The sequence below is a fragment of the Limulus polyphemus genome, unplaced genomic scaffold, assembly GCF_000517525.1.
Source record: "Limulus polyphemus unplaced genomic scaffold, Limulus_polyphemus-2.1.2 Scaffold2891, whole genome shotgun sequence".
NCBI classification, from domain to species: domain Eukaryota; kingdom Metazoa; phylum Arthropoda; class Merostomata; order Xiphosura; family Limulidae; genus Limulus; species Limulus polyphemus.
The window spans coordinates 70,292-80,927 of NW_013668501.1; the positions used below are offsets into that span (position 1 = coordinate 70,292).

The window sequence follows — 10,636 nt, forward strand, 5'->3', positions numbered from 1 at the left end:
CAATATTGTCACGCTATAACTTAAACACACACTGTAATTCACAACGAACGATTCACGCGCTTGACTCAATTGTCCGTCTCTATCTCTGTCTGCAATTCAATTCCATTCTTGTCGTCACTTCTTACCGGTCTTATTATACAAGAATACCGCACATCTAGTAGACACTCTAGGCTTCACGAACGGACATGAATTTTCAAGAAGCTCATGACGTGTTACTAGCGTCACATGACTTCCGTTGTCGTAACAATATATTAATCAGTCGACGGAGGAAGTCTCGTTTTATTCTTAAAATTCCCTTATAAAAGAAGAAACGTTCTTGTTCTTAATAAGATTTTTCCTCAGATTGGCCGTTCAGCACATACTAAGACTGACGGTTCGATGTTTGATGTCGATATGAAATTTTAGGAATTGCCAAAAATAATTAATCCTGTAATGTACTCTTTAAAATAAACATTTTGATATACAACTATTTTTCTACGCTTAACCGTTCAGGAGATACAAGTAGTGACAGACAGACATTTGGCTATAATATGTATAGATAATGACCAATTCCTCTTAGCTGCCTCTGATGGGACAGCGTTAAGTTGGCGGATTTAGAACGCTAAAATCCAGGGTTCGATTCCTGCAGTGGACACAGCAGCTAGCCCAATGTGGTTTTGTTCTAAAAACAAACAAATAAAATCCTCGTATGTTTTCTTCGAGTTATAGTCTTTTTCTTTTCATGTACTTCTTAAACCACTTTTGGTTTTTAATGTTGTTGTTGATTTTTAGCGCAAAGCTGCACAATGGCCTATCTATGGTCTGTCTACCACAGGGAATCGAACCCCTGGATAAGTCTAGAGGCTTACTTTTAACCCACCGGTGTCTTGGCTTTCGCACAATTACATCTACTACAAAAAGAAAAGCGTTTTAGGCTGGAACTTCAATTAATCCTTTCTGGAAGAAAAAAAAAAGAGTATTAACCAGAACATTATGAATAGATAATATATATACAAATATTTCATTATAAAGTAATACTAACCGTTATGATTATGACAGTGCATCAAAACACTTGTAATCACTTGTTACACTGAACCAGACAACAAAACTTTGGCGTTTACATTATTTTCCATTCAAAGATAATCTATGACAAGCAAGAAAATCGAACTTTTAGAATTCAGTTGACCTTTATGTTTAAGTCATGAACCTGGGCTTAATAATTTAGTTCGTTTTATCGTAGTAGAATACCGGTAAGGTACCCAAAATGATAATTTTGGTGGGATTTCTTTTATTTTCCTTCTTTTCTGAGTTTGAATGTTCTCGCCCTAATATCCTTATCATGCTCATGGACGATGTAAGTATACTAATTATTTTCACAGTATAAATTATTTTAAAAGTACAACTACGTAATGTAAGTTGTGTAGAACTAGAACGCAGACTACCACAAATTACACTGTTAGTGTTGTTAACGCTAATGTATTGAAATTAAATTTCTTTATAGCTAAAAGCAAAACTTATTCCATTCTTGTGATAAATTTTCATTTATTTTTTTCTCTCTTCTCTTTGCTACTGTTAAAAAAATTAATATAAATCATGAATTTTCTCGTTTTCACTAATAGTAATAATATGTGCACTTTTTGTTATATCAAATCATACAACTTACAAATAGTAAATACGCTATAGTTTTGTTAGCTCCAGTGCCTTGAAGATTGAAATCAAGATCTGCAAATGTTATGTAATTTGTATTGAAGATTTTATGCAGTGAATAACAATTTTAACATAGTATGTACATACACACATGAACTGATAAAGTGTGATTGCAAGGTGAGCATGGTCATGGTGTTTGTTTGCAAACTTCAATTTCAAGATAGTTTTCATTTGGCTTATCTTTATTTTTAAGTGATAATAATGTAAGTGGATGTCATGTTGAAGTCTTGAATGTAACTTTAGTTGTACTCAAGTTGTAGGGCTTTCAGTTTTACACAGTCCTGAATAGAACTTGGCCCTTTTATTGGATTTTCTTTGGGGTTGTAGGGTTACTTAAGTTATAACATATTAAAATATTAAGGTAAATTATGTGATTGAGAAATTAAGTGGTCTGATAAAAAAAAAAGAAAAAAAAAAGGAAACTAATCTCTAAACTTAGCCGTAATCTCTTGGCTATTCATGAACCCTTCTCTTAAACTCCTATAAAGTTACTTATGCGTACATACACGTGAGTTAACAACAACAAGGGACCGTCCCATCTACTAAACTAAACTTCAAAATAAAAATAAAATACTCAAAACCAGCATTTATCATTCAAGTATTTATTAAGCTTTCCCCTAAACTCCCTTAATTAACTGCATCCACCACATTTGAAGGCAACTCATTCCAAAAGCCATTCTCCTTTTCTTTTGCCAGTTGTTCTTAAGGACCTTTTGTAAGTCTTCCAAATCCTGGTAGGAACTTAGATGAAAGTAGTTTGATGTTCAGCTTTTATGGTCAAACTATTAAACGTCTGGGGTGCTTGACGATATTCCATCTTCCTTTGTCCTGCACTAGTTAAGGTGATTACTTTAGAGGGTTGAATTAATTATGCATCTTTAATTTAGCAAATGTTACATAGGGTTGTTATTAATTTTAACATGATATAGAGGAATTATAAGTGAAGGTATGGCCATTTCTATGCATGGACCAGAGAGGGAGAAAAGTCAACACCAATAAATGAATGGAAAACAAGCCTTTACAGGGCCTGGTGGGATCTATAAATCCTAATTTCTAAGTCTTTCTAATCAGTCAACTTCTTCATCAAGTTCCTCTTCCAGACTGTAATTAATTCTTAGATCTCTTACATGTCCTTCATTCAAACTTTTGGCTATCTGTTCCCTGTACCATCTTCATTCTTAAGGCATATTTTCTTCTTGCTAGTGGGAGATGCTGTTCTGATATGTTTGACTTGGATGCATCCTGCACTCTTAACCACAGGAACAGGATGATTTTATCCCTAGATCTCTCCTCAAGACTTAGGCTGTTTGGAAGGGTAATAAGATGATTTTTTTCTCATTCTAATATGTACAAGTTTTCAGACCCTGATCATCTCCTTTGGCCTTTTTTGGGAAGTTTGCTATTATTTCACTCATGTAGCTTCCTTCTGAGGCAATCAAATTTTTTTTTATTTATTTTTTGCTGTGTGATTACTCCTCTTATCATGATTTATTTCTTCCGACTCTGACTGACTGAATTAAACAAATCATCCGACTTGTCTATTCCTTTATGAGAGATACTATTTTCATCTTTTTTATTTATGTAACCTCCCATCATTTTTGTCATCTCATAGCCCTTCTAGCTGTCAACATCCCCTGAATGAGATATTGCAAGCAGGGATGGTTGACCCCACCAACACTTGTGTGTCACATTAAACCATATTGCATTTGCTACCACCTATGAATTTCATCTCCCTCCAGGCATCATTCTCTAGTATTCCCAGAGGCTTTAAAGAAGTGAATGGTTGATTATTGCTGCACATGGAGGATGTGTCCCACTCCTATTGGTAGAAGGATATAGTCCAATGCTGGTTGTATCATAAACTGCTGCAGTACACACACACATGGGGTTTTGTTCAAAGGCTTGGCATGTGTAACAAAATGTTTTAGCAGGCTGCAAAGTATTAAGTATTTGTTCTTTGGAAAGGTGAGAATCTATCTGAAATACAATTTCAGTTAAGGAAAATGTGAACTTTGTAGTTATTGAAGAATAGGATGAAATCTGATTTATTTAAAACAATAAAAACCAGAATTAGATGTACAAGTATGATTATAGTAAAGTTATTATGATTGTATGGCAGTGTTTAATAGTTTAAACAATTATATGCTTTATATATTTTTTGTTACAGATGGGTTGGGGTGATCTGGGTGTTTTTGGCCACCCAAGCAAAGAGACCCCTCGCTTGGATCAAATGGCTTCTGAAGGAATGTTGTTTCCAGATTTTTATACTGCAAACCCATTATGCTCACCATGTGAGTGTTAAAAAGTTTTCAATTCTGTCGTCATGTTTTTTCCATATGGTGGGCGAAAGACTGGAATATTTTGGAGATCTTAAAATAATGTAACATTTTAATTTTTTCTTTGTTTTCATTTCTTTATTTAGACCACAGTAACAACAACAGCAAGACATCTAAATACAGATAAATTTAAACGTAATGTGTATTTGTTATTGATTTCTTTAATGAATAGAGAATTTACCATTGTACATTTTAACAGTAATAGGCCTATATTGTAAGTTGCTATATAGCAGTTGAAGGTATTTACACTACGTTGGTAGAGCTGCACAGTTATTTTATTTGCTAACCATTTAATTGTTGGGCTCATTAATCAATTACATTCAATTAATTTATTATTCTCACATGAGACCTAGATAGTTGGAATAATCAAAAATAGTAATAATTGGAAACAAATGGTTAGTTTAGTTTTGTGAGTCTTGACACTGATCAGTTAAGCTGAACAACCTTGAGAAATCATAATGACAATATTTTGATCTTTGGATAGTTGTAATAACCAGAAAAACTAATCTGGATTAGTTGATTACTTCTGTGCCATTTGTCAGTTTAATTCATTATTTTACATGACACTAAATCCACTATCAATTGAGTTAATCACCCAGCTTTATAAGTTGGTCCTTGATTTTGATTGCATTCACTTTATAACAGTTAAAGGTAGTTGCATTTTGTTGGTCCAGGGATTTGATTATGTTGTTTATGTTAACTAAGTTGTATGTTTGTTTTTATATTACCTTCCTTTCATAGAATATGATTTTAAAAAATCAGATTTATTATGAACAACAACTTCTGAAGCAGGAGATGAGTAATAAAAGTACCATTCTGGTATTGAATTTTGAACTTGCATCTCACCTTTTGTGAAAAACAACAACAAAGATTAGAGAAAATGTACCAAGAAAAGTACTTTATCAGCTTCTTAATCAAAGCACTTTATTTAATCTTTGTTAACAAATCAGACCAACATAATCTAAAATATGTTTTTGTTTAGGGAGTTGAAAGGCACCCATTACTTGTTGTCTAATCATAATAAAATAAGAACATCAATTTAAGTAATGGAAGTTAGTTTTCTTGTGGAATTAAATCGAATAATAGAAAATGGATTTAAATTTTTCAGCAATTTTTATTTTGTGCGTGTAGCTAGAGCAGCTCTCTTAACTGGAAGACTACCACTTAGGAATGGTTTCTATACAACAAATGCACATGCAAGAAATGGTAAGTTTTAGTATGGAAATCAACCACATTTCTTAAACTTTTTATATTACCATATCTACCATCATAAAGCATATGTTACATTATAAAACAAAGGAACATAATAACCCCTATCTTAAAATGTATTATAATAATTATTATCAAAAAACTTGTGAACATTCATTGATTTAAATTATGAAAATTATGTGGTACATACTTGAGTGTTGTGTAACACAGTATCAAAAAATTGAGTATCTTATGATAGTATATAAGACTGATCCCTTGATAGGAGGACTGTGTGCCACATCATGCCCTTGAAAGCCTGTTTTGTAGCCCATACTATATAAAAGTAAGCAAAACTATATTTGAGAAAGAATATATTCTCCAATGGGTTCAGACATAGTTCTTGACTTTATGATCATCATATGAAGTGACTCAGCGTATAAAATAAATTAATACTAGTAATATTTTCTCTTTGTACATTTCAGTTTTTTTATGATACATTAACCTTTGATTGCATAGATTTGTATGTGTGTGTGTGAATAGTTCCATTTTACTTTTTTCCTAATATGTTCAGGAAAAGGGATCTGTTACTGTATCAGTTATTTTTCATGGGTAAAGTACAGGATAATGTTTATATTTCTATAACTATACTTGACTGAATGCTTTTAATTTTTTTGTTTTATAATATGTTTATTAAAAATGGTACTTAGCAAAGAGATTTATTGATTGTCTTGTAAAATATTTTTGAAAAAAAACAGGGTAGGATTTAGACTTTAGTGTCAGTTGATCATTAAAAGGTTTTTCTTGGAGTTGAATGTCTTTGATATGAAAGTTTAATAGTTGTCACTTTTCTCACTAGAATAGATATTTTAAAACAAATGATATACATTCTTAACTTATTTATTTACTTTCTTATTTATCTGTGTATGAAATGTACTAAAGGATTTCTTTTTAATATAAGGAAATAAAAGAACCAAAAAACAGGAGATTATTATAGCTCTGGCTCAAGAACAATACAATCATGCTATCTTTTCTAAATATAGATATGTTTGTGGTATTGCTATGGTTATATATATATATATATATCACTTGGTTAAAATTGTGATGTATGTTGAAGTGGAATATAAATGTGTGAAACTGTATGAAAGCATATATTATCTTTAAAATGCTTTTATATTGTGTATGAGAATGTTAGGTTTTTTTCTTTACATGTAATGTAAAACATATTAACATAAGTTATATGAACTGTTTCTGTGATTCAGTCATGTCCTTTGAATGAAGCACAGACTACCTAAAGCAGTTTTCCCTAGGATAAGATACTTATATCCATGTAGTGTTCATGGTTCTGTAGTATGAATTAATGAATATTAAATTAATCACAGAGATGACAGAAAAATGTTTTGTGAGTGTATGGTGAAGAATGCTCGTAATTGTCTTTTCTGTAACACCTAAACAGGTGCCAAACATGTATTTGAAGCAACTACCTGTGATTTAATTTCATAATTAGATTTTATATAATTATATTTGTTTTTGTTTTTTATATGTATATATGTTTTAAAAATTAGTTGAATATGTTGTTTGTCTCCTAGCATTATAACATCGCTTTCATCCCAAATAGTTTTCCAGAAGTATTGATTTTAACTTTTAACTGTCGATAATTATGAAATATTTTCAATAAAAATTAAGAAGAGTAACTTGTAGAAATATTTCATTGATTGTAAACTATGTTTCATAGAAATGACAGCATGTATGAGAATGAACAATATGTCAAAAAGCCATTTGACTGATAGGGATCATTTTGGAATGAAAAACAAAATATAAAAGATTCTTATAAGTTTAATAATCAAAGTAAAAGTCATGCTAGTCTGCAATTTTTTTATTTTTCTTTTAATTTCTGCAGTATTGATTTGAACTTAGATATTTGAAGAATAGCATTTCAGATTCATATCCAGCTATACTTATGTGTTCTGATATTGATAAAGGGCCTCCTGGGCTGTAACTTTTGGCAGCTAGACAGAACTTTCATATTTTTTAATCATTTAAGTAATTTTTTAACCTATCCATTAAATCATATTGATAACTTTTCTTTAGTAAGAAGACCACATGTGAAGTTCATGAACACAATACTGAGTGTGAGGTCTAACAACAGTCTTATAAAATAAAGTAATAGTAGCTTTATGCTTATAAATATTAACATTTTTGTATATAGAAGTTAATGTCTTGTTAGCTCTAGTTACTACAGTATACAGATACTGTACCAAAGATCTGTCTTTTCATAATAAGCACACCCATTTTTTTTTAATTCTTTACAGTACCAACTTTCTTCTCACTTGGCAATTATTTGTCTTTACCCTGCTCTATATTGAAATACAATTTCAAGTACTCAGTCATCTACTAATCTTGCATGTTCTTTCTAAATCAAAACAGCTCACTAATCCTCTCAAAATACTTTTGAATTTAAACAGCTTGCTAATCCTCAAGATCCTTCTGAAATATCTCACTATTTTCTTAAGATCCTTCTGAATTAAAACAGCTCAATAATCCTCAAAATCCTTCTGAATCAAAACAGCTCACTGATCCTCAAGCTCCTTCTAAAACAGCTTACTATTTTCTCGTGATCCTTTTGAAATAAAATAGCTCACTAATCCCCAAGTTCCTTCTGAAACAGTGTATTAATCCTCTCAAGATCCACCTGAATTAAAACAGCTCACTAATCTTATTGAGATTCTTACGAATCCAAAACATTCTTTTTATTATCTCTTTTCCAAACTATTTTTAGTCATCAGGAAAATAAACTAACTTACATCCTATTTTGCTACCTATATCTTATGTATAACTAATGAATGGCAGTTTCCCAAAAGATCTTCAGAAATCCACTAGTCACATTTATCGAATTATAAAACTACCAGTTTATAACCACCATCTACTTTCTTTATTGTAATCTCTTCATGTATCCCATGATGATAATATTTTATTAAACAATACTTTCAAAAGATTTCTGTAAGTCATTATTAAACAATGTCTAAAGAAATGCCCTTAATGAAAAAACAGCAAAAACATATCAAAACCTTTTTAGAAAGTTGATTAGGTATGAAAAAAAACTTCCTATACCAGTGTACGAGTGCTTATGACAAAATTCGATATAATTTTTGCCACTTGATACTAACACTGATAAAACTGATACGTCTGTACTTTCATGTTGTTGTTTTTTTTAACATTTTTTTTTGTTGACAGAAACCTTGATATTAATCTTAGAATTTTAGTAGTTTGACTCTTTTTCTATCACTAATAGCTACTCCATCACTTATACAGCATTCTCATCTAGTTTAATAAAATAAAAGATATGTTGTTGGCTCATAAATGTATTGCAAAAGAACATGTAAGAAATCTCTTTATTCCTCTTCAACCATAGAGTATTCTACCACAAGCTTATCCTCCATAAAATTATTCCAGTTGGTATCTATGAAATGCTCAGTATTTCCCTCATCTTTCTTTCTACCTTTTGGGCTGAGGGTGGCCCAGTAGTTAGCATACCAGACTGTAAATCTGAGGTTTCATAGTTCATGTTCCATTACCACTAAAACAAATAATACAAATATTACACTTTAGGGCCATGAGTGCATTGTGAAAGTGGCAGTAAAATCTCCATATTTGGTTTGACAAGAGTAACCAAAGAATTGGAGATAGGTGGGGTTGACTAGGTGCCTTTCATCTAGTCTGTTGCTTCTAACTTAGGAAAGGCTAGAACAGCTAGCCCTTGTGGAGCTTTAATTAAACAAATCTTCTGCCATAATGTAAGTATTTTTTATCTATTCCACCTCTTCTTGGCAGTAATTAAGGTTTAAAATGAAACAAGCCCCGAAGGGGCTTGTTTGACAACCGGGGGTGCTCAGAAATGTGCAAAATTAAGGTTTAGTCCTATTAGGGAATGAAGGATATTAAGAGCTGCGTGTGATGTATACCAATAGTAAAACTAATGACTGATTATTTGATATCATGCAAGGTGAAAGGAATTAATGAATTATAAATAACTTAGGTGGGTAGAGCAATATATAGCTAAATGGCTGATTCAGCATCTGGGAAAAGCCGTGAATTTAGTGAAACGAATGAAGAGAAGGAGAACTTGTATTTTTTGTATTATATGGTACTATATATCAACTGAAACTTAACTTTATGTTTAGGTTATACACCTCAGGAAATAGTGGGAGGAATCTCAGACAGGGAGCTATTGCTAAGTGAACTTTTAGCTTTAGCTGGATATCGAAATAAAATTGTTGGCAAATGGTACGTATTCATTAAAGATTTTGAAGAATGTTAGGTGACTGAAATGGTGATAGCTTTTTCCACTTGTGGTGGTTTAGAGTGTTCACATCAAATTGTAGTTGATGGATGAAACTTATAATGTTAAAATTAAATTGTTACACACTATCTAAAACTTATTTTAGAAAGTTCCTAGGCCTACAAGTCGGTTGTGTTTGATTGTTTGGTAAGGTTTGTTTTAGTGAATAACGAAAAGTGTTAGTATGTAAGCCTTTGAAGGATGCTTGCCTGTAGTAACGCATTATATGCTTTCACAGGCTAGTTTTTCGTTTGTTTGTTTAGATAAAGCAAAAACATTTTTTGTCACACATGATTACCCTTTTGGTTATTAAATAATATTATGAATGCATTTTTTTTATTTTAACTGTAAAATTCATTGCAGGTTTTAGTCTTTCTTTCACACTAAATATTGTATGAACTATATCTTTGTAATATCTGAAACTTTTCCTTTGTTGTAAGAATATAGAATTTAAAAGTTTCAGTTTCTTTTTTTACATCCTCAGTAGAAAGCTTACTTTGTTTATAAAATATACTGTGTATTGTATTTCTTTGTTCACCACCATTTTGACCTGCAGGCATCTTGGACACCAAGCTCAGTACCTACCATTAAAACATGGGTTTCATGAATGGTTTGGATCATCCAACTGTCACTTTGGCCCTTATAATGACAAATCAACTCCAAATATTCCTGTTTTCAGGAATGATGAAATGATTGGAAGGTATGTAATACTTTATGTGCAATCAAGTGAATAACTTTTATTTAAAAAAAAAATTTACATTTTTAACAAATAAAATATAGTTCTCTCACCATCTGCAAACAGCTTGTATGCTATTAGACATCATTTTAATAGAATAGGTTTGATATGTGCATGTGTAAGTTCAGTGTCTTTTCTTTTGAGTCCTTGTCTTTTAAGTAGCCTTAAAAGTAAAGAAGCAAATTATGAGGAAGTTTCTTTAAAAAAGGATTTTTCTTAACCAGCTTGTATATATACATTTATACTGTTAATGATCTAGTTACAGTAACATAGTAGTAATTCTAAGTGTACGTAAAGTACGTGGTGTACTTGGTGTTAGTAGGTCGGAGTCTAGTAATTAAGTAGGTAAGGGAG

At 31.4% G+C, this 10,636-nt stretch overlaps 1 protein-coding gene across 3 annotated transcripts in view; it reads left to right on the forward strand.

Moving 5' to 3' along the window:
• Positions 1 to 1,111: 1,111 nt before the first annotated feature.
• LOC106468150 (N-acetylgalactosamine-6-sulfatase-like) overlaps positions 1,112 to 10,636 on the forward strand; it is a 76,347-nt gene continuing 66,822 nt past the window's right edge. Inside the window, exons 1-5 of one of the 3 annotated variants that reach the window (XM_013928560.2) lie at positions 1,112 to 1,333; positions 3,854 to 3,977; positions 5,154 to 5,228; positions 9,389 to 9,491; positions 10,103 to 10,246. In XM_013928560.2, the coding sequence (XP_013784014.1) occupies positions 1,244 to 1,333; positions 3,854 to 3,977; positions 5,154 to 5,228; positions 9,389 to 9,491; positions 10,103 to 10,246 (536 nt within the window). In that variant the 5' untranslated portion in view covers positions 1,112 to 1,243. Of the gene's footprint in view, positions 1,334 to 1,681; positions 1,804 to 2,934; positions 3,002 to 3,853; positions 3,978 to 5,153; positions 5,229 to 9,388; positions 9,492 to 10,102; positions 10,247 to 10,636 lie in introns of those variants that run through there. The other 2 variants (XM_022396454.1, XM_022396453.1) reach the window with 2 other exon arrangements.